Here is a 13863-nt window from a genome sequence, read left to right on the forward strand (position 1 = left end):
TAAGAAAGAGAGAATGTAAAAACAAATGGCTTTACAATGGAATGCCACGCTAAAACGAAATAAAATAGGAAGAACATTAGGAAGAGGTGATGGAATTTTACGACCAGGAGGTCCAGGGTGTCTTCTGAGCTAGGAACAAAGAACATTGCGATGAATATCAGTATAAATAGAGCTGGTCAAGTCAGATACTACTTGCCTGATTCCATTATTGCACCATGTTTTGACTTGAGATCCCTGAGCATTTCTGGTTCTCTGAGGCCACTGTCTCTTGTCCTCAGCCCCACTCTGGTTTATTAAATGCAGTTGTGGAGGGTTGGGAGGCAAAGACACACCTGCTGCTTTGGACTGAAAGTTATCTGGACCTGGTGAAAGTTACTCTCCTTGCTTCCCAGAAGACTTGCTTAATTCCAAATGGTGGGCAACATCGTGCAGAGTTAGTTGCCCAAAGTGTCCTTTTGGTCAAGAAGAATACTAGTACATTCTCATTTGCTCGTTCAGCAACATCTGTTCAGCACCTACTATGATAATGGATAAGATTATCATCTGAAACTGGAATAATTGATGTGGATCACAGCTCACTGACATAATTTTTTTATTCTTCAGTAATGAGAAGTGTGTGCTATCTAATTTCACCTTTTAAGCTCTACGTCAATCAGCTTAACATTGTAAAACAGATGATTTCTATATCCCGGTGTTTATTTAGTACACACAATTTTTCACAGACTGCTTTTACGTGGGGAGTAGCGGAGAGGAAAATCCAGCATGGCTGCTTTCCACCCAGAACCTTACAAGGTTAACTTGCTTCTTTGGATTTTCATGGCTTATCATAGTGTGCGAATTGATCATTCAGATCATTGTATGTTAAAATCAACAGCCACAGTCCAAAAATCATGTGGCTGAGGTCCTGGAGCAAATGAGCTTTGAGACTTTGCTTTTTGAATCCCTGATGGGGCAGGTCGATGACTCTGCATTTGCTCCCCTCACAGATAGACTCCAGTTTCCCCAGCCCCACTTTTAGAAAACCAGTCTTTTGTTGAATTTACAGTTTCTTGTCTGTTGACATACAAAGTTTCAAATTCCAATATCTTTTACTATGCTGAACTGAGAGAACACCATGAAACAAATGCCTTTTATTAGAAAACGCATTTTACGTGTTGGAGAAGAGAGCGGCGCCTGTGTCATTTCACAAGGTCCTTTCACGAGGAAGATGAATTAGGGATCTTGAGAGAAAATTGACATCAGCAAGAAGGTTAGCTAAGGGACTCTTATAAAGAAGATTAAATTACAGAGTATAGTGTGTCCTGATTTATCCTCTCATGTTCTACATTCAACTATGAAATCATTTCAAGGAAAAAATTCAGATAGATGAGCAAGACAAATATACAGAGCTAAGACTGCCCTCTGGTGTTTATTCTGACACATAGACAGAAAGGAAAAAGCCCCGGAAAATTTGATAGCATTGTTTTCTGACTTAAAATTATAGAAACTAAAGATGGGGGGAAAAAAATCTCCCTTTCCAGTAATTTATAGTTTCTCAGTGATTCCATCCGAAAAAACAGAATAAGAGATGAGGTTTTCAAGTAGTCACCTCTAAGAGAAACGTATTAGCTCTCTCTGATCTTTACTTGTTATGGTATTATTTTGTTTTAAAAATAGGCCTCGTATGGGAAATCTCTGTCTCTCCTGCTCATTTTTGCTGTCAACCTAAAACTGCTCTAAAAATTGAAGCCTATTAGAGAAAACAGTCCTCGTGGTCTTAAATGATGTTTGAAATAGATGAATCTCAATGTGGCTCCAGAGATGGAATGAAACTGATTCTGGTTCACTTCCCTTTATTGAGGACAGGACTGGGGTTCTGGATCCTTCTTGCAAAATTTAATAAATTGCTTGTAGCTCAGAAGACTACAGGCACCTCATGACAGTCATATTTCTAGATCTATAGTGTTTTCTAATATGGTCAAAAGGCAGACACCCTGCTAGTGATTGTAAGACATCAACTAGGTGAGAAACTCAGTTGTTATTTCCCACCTTTTCTGGTTGTCGTTTTTGGAAGGCTCTTGTTGAGAGGGTACCAGATGGTCCAATCCCGTTGTTCCGTGCACGGAGAGACAATGGAAATCCCTGGGCAAATCATTTCTATCCATCCTACAGGCTGTTTGATCATGTTTTCAGGATAGTACTCTTCCTTCTTGATTGTATGTAATTTGTAGGCTGGGAGGATCCGGGCCAATACGGCCCACAGCGTCCACAAAGGGGAGCGCTCTCATCCAAGCATCAGTCACTCCGGGCTAAGTTCAAATAAGCCAGGTTGGGGTTTTTAGTTTAGAGATAAAGACTCAATTGGGAAGGCAGAATGAGAGCGAGCTGCTGGAGTTCTCTGTACCCTGCTGGTCTCTCTCTGGCTTGTTGGACTCAAAATAGCAAAGGTGAATCGTTTAGCAAATAGATAGCTGAATGATGGCACGAAGAGCAACAAGAAGCACTCCACATTCTGGTGGAATACGGGTTCTCTTTACTTCGGGAATAATCTGGTCTTTCTTTGGTAAACACGGTGCTACATTAGGGTAGTGAGAGAATCAGAGATGACACAGGGGAGCACTGGCTTGCCTCTCCAAGCAGAGGAACAGAATTTCCTAGCTTTTCATCTCAGCATCTATACTGCCTTGCATCACTGGGCTTTGACGGTAGAATCCACCCCGTGAGAATAACAGCATATTTGAAACCAAATAAGGAACCCATAAAAAAGTCCTGGAACCCAACTCTGACCATTTGACATTTAAATCTACTTCGACTGCAGAGGTGCGGCTGTTGACATAGACACAGAGGGACATACAACTTGATATTTTTCAGCAGAGAGACGGACCGACCTCTGTGAGCTGCACACACGCTCTCCGTTGTCTCCCCATGGTTAATCATGCTGACTGTCTGGGGAGCCACAGGGTCTTGAGGTCCCCTACAGACTCTAGACCTGGGAAATTGTATCAATTTAGTTGAAAGATTAACTAGTAAATTAGTTCAAAAATATTATTCAGCCCTAAAAAAGAAGGACATTCTGACACATGCCAGAGTATGGATGAACCTTGAAAGACATTATGCTGAGTGAAATAAGCCAGTCACTAAAGGACAAACACTGTGGGGCTGTCCCATTGGTGTAGTGGTTAAGTTTATGCACTACACTTCAGTAGCTTGGGGTTCATGGGTTTGGGTCTTGGGTGTGGACCTATTCACTGCTCATCAAGCCATGCTATGGCAGTGTCCCATATACAAAATAGAAGAAGACTGGCATAGATGTTAGCTCAGGACCTATCTTCCTCGAGCAAAAAGAGGAGGATTGGAAACAGATGTTAGCTCAGGGCCAATCTTCCTCATCAAAAAAAAAAAAAAAAATGAGGACAACACTGTATGATTCTACTTGTATCAGGTACCTAGAGTAGTTGAATTCATAGAGACAGAAAGTGGAATGGTGGCTGCCAGGGGCTGGGGGAGGAGAACGAGGAGTTAGTGTTTATTGAGGACAGAGCTTCAGTTGGAGGAAGATGAAGAGTTCTGGAGACGGATGGTGGTGAAGGTTGCCCAACAGTGTGGGTGTCCTTCATGCCACTGAACTGTATGCTAAAATGGTAAATTTCATTATGTGTATTTTACCACAATGAAAGCAAAATTAATTCTGTATTCACTCCAAAAAAACTTACTGAGTGACTACACACGTCAAGTTCTATACCGGGGACTGGGAGCTAAAAGATGGCTTGGACACAGTGCCTACCTCAGAGGATGTCATACAGTTTCTATGAAGACGTCGTAAATTTTGATGAACTATGTTTCCTTTCTTTTCTCTAAATTTCCCTTTTTCATATGCTTTTGTATCTGGTCTGAGAAATAGCTTAACTCTATGTTGCTATTTAGTAGTAATAACATGAGTGATAAACACTTTGAAATATTAAGTACTCTAACTTTTATTTCCTTCACAATGAACTAAGCTGACTATTGTAAGGGTCATAGATGCTCATTAAAGTCCCTCAGACTTTAAGTCTAGAACAGGGGTTTGCCAGCTGCTCTTTCTCAGTGGGGGGATGGGGCAGAGAGGGAGGATGGGCTGGAGGTGGGAGCAGAGGAGGGAGGGAGGAAGAAAGGGAGACAGAGAAGGCACGAAGTGACTTGAATGATGAGTCCAACAGAAAAATCAGTAGGTGATGTCCACTGACAATCAATTAAGGCACAATTAAATCCTCAGGGGTTGGATTTTGATACGCTGGCTGGCAGTTTTGTACGAACTCGCCAAATAGAAACAATAATTCCAGACAATTGTGTCCCCTTTAATGATTCCGACGTATATTTTCAAATGAGGTGCAAATGAGGATGTTTCTTTGTATGTGAAGACAACGGGGGAAAAGTAAAAACCACTGGAAAGACCCAAGTAGGTGGGAAAGGAAGGAACGAAACTGGCCCAAATGCGTCTGGTAGCTTGTTCCTGGAACACGCCGGCAAGGCACCTGGTTATTCACCAACTTACTGTGGGATAGGGGTGGGAGCAGAACACCGTGTACTTTCTGATGATGCCGTTCAGCTTGAGAGGGGGGAGCCAGGACACGAAGACCGTGGAGGCAGAGGCCGCAGCTGCCTTGACTCCCGCGGGAGGACCTGGAACTAGAAGAGGCAAGTGTTTAGTCACAAAAATGCAGCTTCCACACAGTGCTCAGGTCCACTCTGCCCAGCACGACCCCCTCTTCCAGTTGGACCCAGGCTCAAAATCCCTATGTTGAAGCCCTAACCCCTAGCATCTCAGAATGTGACCTTATTTGGATACAGAGTCTTGACAGAGGAAAGCAAGTTAAAGTGAGGTCATCAGCGTGGGTCCTAGTCCAACATGGCTGGTGTCCTTACAAAATAACGGGAAATTTGGAGTCAGAGACATGCGTAGAGGGAAGATGGTGCAAGGACACAGGGAGAAGATCCGTCTACAAGCCAAGGAGAGAGGCCCGGGACAGATTCTCTCCTCACAGTCCTCAGAGGGCACCAACTCTGCCCACACCTTGATTTTGGACTTCTGGCCTCCAGAACCGTGAGACAATACATTTCTGTTGCTGAAGCCCCCTCTCTGTGGTACTGTAACAGCAGCCCTAGGAACTGGCAGCCTCTCTCTGACCGATGGCCTCTGAGCCCCACTAAGCCCTGTCCTTGGGCAGGTCCTCTGAGAGCCCCGTTTTAGCAAGAATCTAAGCCAGTTCAGCCAGAAGCCCCTCAGTGTCTCATCACCCTTGATATCTGATCAGTCCTCATTCTCCACCATCCCCAAGGTAATATCTGATCATCCGAGCCTGCCTTCAGCGAGAATCCTGTTAGACGGATTTAGTCAGAACGCCCCTTATCCCTCATGTTTCCTCTTAGTAATTCTCCATCCAATATCCCCGCCCCTTCCCTTCTACTCCTCGGCTATAAATTCCCACTTTCACTTGTATTCAGTGATGAGCCCACTCTGTCTCCTCTACTGCAAAACCCCATTGCGGCAGACCCTACACCTACACCTACACCTTGCGATAGTTGCCCTGAATAAAGTCTGCCTTATCGTTCTTTAATGAGTGTCATGAAGAATTGTTTCTTTAACAGAACTAGAACAATCAGTTCAAGTGCCTGTTTTCCTGGGAGCCTTCCCTACTCATTTCAGTCCCAGCTGATTTCTTGCCTCTGAACAGCGGGAGAATTTAGTTTCTGGGTCATTCTTGTTTCTGCTACCGTGTTTGGCTTTGAACAGGCTGGGGATGTACATCTCGCCTCCTGAGTTAGAGAGGAATGAGGGCGAACTACCTCAGTCATCAGAGATCATTCATCCTTGCCCAAAACATTTTTTTTTTTCTTTTCTTTGAGGAACATTAGTCCTGAGCTAACATCTGTTACCAATGCTCTTTGTTTTGCTGAGGAAAATTGGCCCTGAGCTACATCTGTGCCCATCCTCTTCTACTGTATATGTGGGATGCCTGCCATGGCATGGCTTGCCAAGCGGTGTGTAGATCTGCACCCGGGATCCGAGCCGGCGAACCCCGGGCCTCTGAAACGGAACGTGTGAACTTAACCGCTGTGCCACGGGGCCGGCCCCAAACCACTTTTTAATAGTGACTCTTTTGGGTCAGGAGAGGTACAGAAACATTTTGCATGAGTCTGGATTTTTTGTCAAAGATTCACAGTTCGTATAGAGAACAAACTCGCCTCTGTAAACCATCTAAGAAGGCAGAGAACGGTGCTAAGGATATTAAGCATAATTTGGGAGAGAGATTGAATGCACATCCCACTCCCCATCCTTTTGTTTTCCAAGTTGAAGAAGGAGGATGCGGTGGGGTGGACAGGACACAGGGAGAAGAGGAAAGAGCATTCATATTGCTACGAGGAAAGCCTCAAGGATCTTGCTTGTTCCTCACTGGTCTAACTGTCCATGTGGAGAGTGGTCCCTGCCTTGATGTAGGTTTTGACATTCAAACTAATATACATCCCTTGTGAGCCCCTGGAGGAATCTTTGAGTCTCTTCCTGCTCCAACAACAACATAATTGCTCAGTAAGTACCTCTGGAGTTGAGTGTGTGTCTCATAATTGTCACCTTGACTCTTCTAGTTCAAAACGACAAAACCAACAACTCCAGTGAGAGTTAACTTGGGGTGGGACACCGCCACCATTCGAAAACATAAAATCTTGGGATCAGTTTTTGGCGAGTGCTGCTGACAGCAGAAGGTCTAGAAAAGGGAACACACCCAAGTGATGAAGCCTGGATCAGTAAGTCCTTGGGAACAAGGCAATGTTGTCCTGAGGACGGAGGGCATATGTGCTTAGGTTTCCTATAGGTGAGGGCAAGAGCCAAGACATCCACAAATTCATCACCTGATTCAGAGCCTCAAGGGCTCCTTCTGAACACCAAGGATGGAGTGGACATTGACTTAATAGTTCCATCCCAGTGAGCACTCCAGCTTAGCCAGCACTCTCCATTCCTTCCGGAAAGCAACTCCCTGGCCGGCATCTACCATGCTGAGCACTCCCTCTGGCCAGCTTCTCTCTAGGAGCCAAAGTACTTGGGCAACAACCACTTGAGTGACTGCTTAACCGGAGTCAGTCATGTATGTGTTCCCCCTGTTTGTGACAATCATGCTTGTCATGGAAATGCAATTTAATTAATTATGTCAACCAATGAAATATTAGTGCAAAAGCAAGCTGTTTCTACGACAATTAATGGGACTTCTTTGGAAAAGCTTTCTTAAAGGTAATTTTTTTCAAAAAGAGGTTCAATTAGGTTTGGGGCAAGACAATTGAGAAGAATGGGACACATGGCAAAAATCAAGACAAACCCAAAGAAATTTCAAGGAAACAGATTGTTGGCAATTGGCAACTTGCTTTTATGCCATTATCAAGAAACTTAAATGGAAATTGCAGATGATCCATGATGAATGGTTCATGGAATACAAGATGACCTAGGACTCTAATCTCTTCACCAAAAATTAAAGAACTGAGCCTGGATCATTTGATTAGAGAACGATTAGAGAATAAATCTATATTTATATATTTTAAGTTAAAATACAATGTTTCTTGGTCACGGTAAAGTTTATTGATTCCTTGTTTTAGCTGACTATTTCCGTTAACTTGTCTTGATCGCATCAGTTCAAAGGGCTTTTACTGAACTTACCACCTAAACCCCCACCTGGCTCCCCATACACTGACTTATGATCTATCTGATTCAGTCTTTCCTTACATGGTTATCAGAATTTTGTACAAAAAAATAATAACTATATAGAAACTGAGGAACAAGACATTCTGGCAAAGCTTTCTGGATTGCTGAGCCAATACTTTAAGAGATAGAATTTAAAATTTTAGTTCAGGTTTGGATTATACCACAATGGTTAAAGACATGGGTCCAGCAGCCCCACGCTGGCTTGTCCACCTCTACCACATAGTTCTTGGTCCTGAGAAAGTTCATTGACTTCTCTGATAAGCCTTAGCTTCCTCATCTGTGAAGTGCGGAGAATAATTATACCTATTTATGGCTTTACTGGTAGGATTATGAGAGAGAATTCGAGTAAAGAATTTATATGGAATTCTGCATACAGTGAGCACTAAATAAATTCCAGCTATCGTTGGTAATAACCGTCATCATTTCCTTACATTACACATCACTAAAGGATACTAGCCTTTACTTTGTGACTCAGTGTTGAATAATAAACACCGAACGTTGAGAGTTGCAGAAGACAGAGGTGGAGTAGGACAGTCTGTTCGGGACACGTTTTCTTAAAACCTTTCTAGTCATCAGATTACATTTTGGTAATCTGCTTTTTCTTATGAAGGTATAGGCAAGCCTGGGAATTTTTCACAAAGTCCTGGCCAGTGTTGAGTGAATTTCTGACTCCAGATTTGATTGTTGAAGTACAGAGCACAGCTCCAGGGGACCATCTCCTCTACATTCTCCCCATTTGCCCAGACCCACCTTCTGAGCTGCAGATGCTCTTATTTCTCACATACATAATAGCCACTGGCATCGCCACTCTGACTCATAGGCACTGTAGACCGACCATGTCCAAAACTGGGCTCACCATCTTCTCTCCCAAGGCTGCCCTCCTCCTGTCCTCCATTTCAGGAAATGGCACAGCCCTCTCCTTGGTTGCAAGAGCCAGAACCAAGAATTCTCTTCCCAGCCCCCTCCTCCTCAGTGAATGTGTAAGGTTGGTGTGACCTCCTCGTGGACATGCCAGGTCAGTGTTTGGGCTCTCCTCCTGAGTTGATGTTGTCCTACAACATTGGACCCCTTTTTAGGTCCTTGGAAGTGGTACACTTCTCCCACCCCAGGCCCTTGACACACGCTGATCTAGGGCTTTGGGTTCTTTTTGTCTGAAATTTTTCCCATCCTCCACCTTTTCCTTGGCAACTCTTACTCATTTCTCAGGTTCTGCTAAATATCACTTCCTTGAGAAAGTCTTCTCTGACCAGTAGCCTAGGTTAGGTCAGGGCTCCCATGTTCTCTCAAGACTCTTCTCCTTCATAGCGCTTGTCACTATCCACTCAGGAGTGATTGATAAACATCTGTCTCCCACAGCAGCCTACAAGCCCTGCCATGCCCATCCTGTTCTCTGCTGTGTCTCCAGTACCCAGACTAGTATCTGGAACATGCTAGATCCTCAGTACAAGAGAATGGAAAAATGATTTCATCAACTAAAGTGTGGGAGACAGAATTCTAAGATGGTGCCCAAGATTCTTGACCTGTGACGTAGATACCTGTATAACTTCATCCCTCAAATATGGGTGGTACTTGTCACTATGGTGGACAGATCACTCCCATGGTCAGATTATAGTATGTGATAAAGGTGAAGAGATTTTGTAGACATAATTAAAGTCCTAATAAGTCCACTTTAAGCAAATCAAAAGGACAATATCCTGGGTGGGCCTGACCTAATCAAATGAGCCCCTTAAAAGAGGGTCTAGAGGTCAGAGATGGAAGAAGTCAGAGAGATCTGAAGTCAGAGACTCTCTCCCATTGGCCATGAAGAAGCAAAGTGCCATGCTGGGAAGGGACCAGATGACGGGGAGAGTGGGTGGCCTCAGAGCTGGGGAGACAGTGTCAGCCCCACAACCGCAAGGAACTGGATCCTGCCAGCAACCAGCGAGCTTGGGAGAGGACCTGATCTCAGAAGAAACCATAGCCCCAGCCAACACCTTGATCTCAGTTGGTGAGACTCCAGCTAACCCGTCCCCGGACCTCTGACCCAAGGACACAGTGAGATAATAAATCTGAATTGTTTTAAGGTGCTAAGTTTGTGGTAATTTGTTATACATCATAGAAAATGAATTTATACAGTTAAGCCCTCTGATAATGTAACAATGTAAAACATCAACGTCAGCGTTCTGAGAAATATTGCCTTGGTTTGAAGGATGACAGAAGTCTAAGTACCCACACAGACACTTCAGTCAGCTTCATTTTTGTCACCATCATTTTTCTGGTTTGGTGATCAGCCAAAGGTAGGTTTGTGTGTGTGTGTGTGTGTGGTGTGTATATGTGGTGTGTGTATGTGTTGGTGGTGTTCAGGTGTGTGGTTTGTGTGGCGCGCGTGCCTCTGTGTGTGGTGTGTGAGAATGTCCACATGCGGTGTGATTGTGCATGTGTGGTGTGTGAGAATGTCCACATGCGGTGTGATTGTGCATGTGTGGTGTGTGTGTGGGGAGGAGGGGTGTGGTATATGTGTTCACTGTGTGTGTGAGTGTGTGTGCGCGTGTGCATACGTACATGTGGTCCACCGTGGTAGCCAGATCCGCCTGAGCCCCAAACTCTACAGTGGCATCTCTGAGCCACGAGCAGATGACATGACATTGGATGCACACATCCACAATCGACACTGTTCATGGCCAAACAATGCACGCGAGTCCCTTCTCTCTTCCTATTTGCACAAGACTCATATATTTCCGGCCTTTGCTCTCACCAGAGCAATGGTTTCCAGACACCCTTTAAAGTAGACAAATCCTTTCAGTGAAGTATCATGTGGGAAACCAACAGATAACACAGTACAAGTGGAGTGGCTCTTCTTGAAGCAGAGCAGGGAGCATGGAGCCCCCACTGGGCCTCTCGCTTACCACTGGGCACCTCTGAGGCCCACCCAGGGGCCCTTGGACTTCATAGGAACCTGTATGAGAACCACTGTAGTGGAGGGAGCTTTGAAATCCATATGGTCAAACGCCTTCTAGGGCATCGTGGTCTGTCGTGCTGCTAGCGTACCTGTTCCTGCACAGAGCGTGACATAACACTGCCGTATGCTACGGGACTCTGGAATCCCAAGCAGCACTGATATTGGCTAATTGGTTGGCAGATCCTCACGTGTCTTCAGTGTCTACTGAGGGACAGCACTGCTGGTGGTTAGGCTAATAGACACACACACACACACACACACACACACACACACAGAGTCCATCGCTTTAAGGTATACCGAGGTGTGGTTACACAGTCACCTGATGACACACCATCCATGCCTTCAAGAGAATGTATGGCTCAAGCTATGGGTGGCCAAAGATGTCCTGGTGTCTGTTTATTTGTCACTCACTCTTAGCTCTACTTTGACATGTTGTGCCAAAGAGATTGTTAATTCCCGGGGGCAGGCAGCAAAGATCACGTTACGCCTCCGGCTGGCCTTCTGCCCACATAAGGCCTTACAGAGTTATGTACATTAGGGAAGCACTCAGTAAATGTTTAAATAGAATATAACCATCTCTATTTACACGTATGGTATGTTTACTTTTGCAGAAAGGATGAGGGCTGAATCTACTTTATGCCTGTAGGACGAAAATACAATTGGAAAATTAATAGATTACGTTATGTTTGTGTTCTTGTTCCCCACGGCTTTGCTCAGATTACAGTCTCAGCAAATAAAACGGTACTAGGGTTTCACAAATGGTTTAGAATTCAGAATTAGTTGTCTTCTGTTCAAAAACAGAAAGCCAGGTCAGCAAATAATTGTTTGTGTTCTTGCAGCATAATAAAGGTACAAGTTCTCATTGATCCAGCAGTCCTGGGAAGAGACTCTGAAACCTGAGCAATTCTCACCGACCCCCAGAATACGTCCATGGACCAGAGACAATGTTTATGCATCTGAGAATATGTTTACGGACCCAAGACTATGTCCATGGATCTAAGAATGCATCTATTGGCCCAAGAATCCTCACAGAGGTGGAGAAACTACTTGAGGCACAAAAAAATATTCTCTAAAAAAATATTTCAGTTGCAAATTATACCCTATAGAAGTAAACTTTTTGTCTGTTTTATTTTTCAATTCTATTCATTTAATCTACTTTTATTTATTTATTATTTTATTCTATTTTTGTCTTTTTTACTAGCAACTATAAATTTTTCCTTTTTAAGATGATCAGTGACCTCACAATACAATTTAAAACTCCAGGCCCCCTGACCCTGAGAGGTTAAGGGCCCTTGTTGAAGAAATGTGTTAGGCATAGAGGACCGAAGTGAATCTTTGTTGTAAATGTGTAAATATTTCTTGTGAGAACATCAACAAACACTGAAACTTCAGCCTGTGCCTAGAATAGTGACTTATTGAAAATTGTTAAATAAATATTAGCAATCATTATTTTACTGGAATTTTGTGCACATTTTTACATAATTCAATGGAATTTGGCAGTGTAATCCAAACTTCAAAACTATGAGACCCCACAGTACAAGTATAAACAGAATCTAGATCCTTCTGTGATAATTAGCCTTTGTCCCTTTCAATCAGATACAAAGCTGCATTCAGTTCTATAAACGCCTATTTATATTAGGTAATGAGTCTATAAAGGTGGTTGGCACAATTCTTTATCATTTCTAAATTAATAAATGTGGGAGATAAGCTGATTATTATACCAGTTTTTCTCTCCTTCCATCTAACCTCTGCTCTGCTGCTTTGTGAAAATGCTGATGATCTAGCCCAAGGAAACACTGACATTCAGGTCTGCATCAGTCTGTCCCACAGACAGCACAAGTGGAATTCTTCAGCTCCTCTCTGGGGTAAGTGGTGGACCCAAGGCAGGACCTTCCACAATCAATCACATCTCCTCATACTGTCAGCACCAGATAGGAAAGCAGAGAACAACTGATTGAAAAATTAGACTTTGGGTCTTAGGGTCAAGTTTTGAGACAGAACTCTATGATTTCTAAAACTGGAGGATTAATTAAAAATTGATCCAAAATTGCCTGTCAATAAGGAGCTGTAGACAACCTTTCCTTCTTATTGGATTTCTGTACATTCTTCTGAAAAATGCAGGTGTCAAAATTTATGTCGCTGATCAATTTGCTCTTTAAGTAATAATTCCAGTGACATTTGTGTTATTGCTTAGCAATGCAAAAGAATGTTCCACCCCCGCTCTGAAGGAGTGGAGATCAAATAATCAAATGTCTAGTGTCAAGAAACTTCCCACTTTGTGTCAAGCTAGGTGTTTGCACACATCACTTGACTTTTTATATCTTAATTCTGGTGCAGTCTGATCATTCTGTCAATTTTGTAGGTGAGTTCAGTTTAGAGGAGGTTAGATAAGGTGCCCAAAGTTCCAAGGGCAGCAGGTGACAGAGCCAGCATCGAGACAAGGCTCTTTGTCTATTACATTTTTAAAAATTAAATTATGGCCATCTTCCCTCAGGACATAGCTTTGTAGATCTCTCTGTTAACGTGTGACTTCCTAACGGCACTGCATTTTGACCTTAGATTTCCCTAAATAACTCAATTTCTTTGAACAGAATTGGCTGACACTTGCACATGCCTGGGAAGAATTAGAATGTTCTAGAATGACTAATTCTAAGAGGATGAATCGGTGTGCAGGCCCTGTGATGCAAGAGGGGCTAGAGAGACAGTGAAAATAACCTGTGAAGGTGGATGGACTGGATTGCTTCGGGGAGCAGGGCCTGGTTTGCTGAGGTGAGAGCAAAGAGTGAGGTGGAAGATGGCATGTGGTGAATGTCAGGGAAATGTAGTTAGCGAATAGAAAGGCTGAAGAGAAAAGTCTATTAGGCCTCTGGGAATGAGTTCCTAGCTTTGCTTCTGCAGGACAGATACGGGGTGGAACCACAGAATGTTTGATATTCTGTGTAGTGAAGGAGTTTGCATAGACATCAAACCTGCAATACATGAGAGGTCACGAGCAATGGCTCACAGCTTTCCCACTCCCACCCTGCCCAGCTTCCTGGGAAACAGAGCCCTGGCAAGAAGAATAAACTACGAAGCCAAAATCAGCACAGAACTTGGGTATTCTGGTGTCTCATCTCAGCCCCATCTCTGGTAGAATTCTATGCTCTGATTTGCAGGGTTCTACAGGGGTACCAATTTGACCTCAGTTGTTTCTTCCTTTGTTAAGGTGGAGACTGCTTTT

General features: G+C 43.6%; 1 protein-coding gene across 7 annotated transcripts in view; it reads right to left on the reverse strand.

Annotated features, from left to right (window-relative positions):
* Positions 1-13863, reverse strand: part of DSCAM (DS cell adhesion molecule) — a 695956-nt gene that overhangs the window by 78377 nt on the left and 603716 nt on the right. For all 7 annotated transcript variants that reach the window (XR_011534071.1, XM_008538164.2, XM_070598081.1 and 4 more), the window contains one exon: positions 4511-4644. Coding sequence is in view for 5 of the 7 variants with exons in the window: in XM_008538164.2 (XP_008536386.1) it covers positions 4511-4644 (134 nt within the window). In the remaining 2 variants the exon portion in view is untranslated. Of the gene's footprint in view, positions 1-4510; positions 4645-13863 lie in introns of those variants that run through there.

The sequence above is a fragment of the Equus przewalskii genome, chromosome 27 (genome assembly GCF_037783145.1).
Source record: "Equus przewalskii isolate Varuska chromosome 27, EquPr2, whole genome shotgun sequence".
Lineage (NCBI taxonomy): Eukaryota > Metazoa > Chordata > Mammalia > Perissodactyla > Equidae > Equus > Equus przewalskii.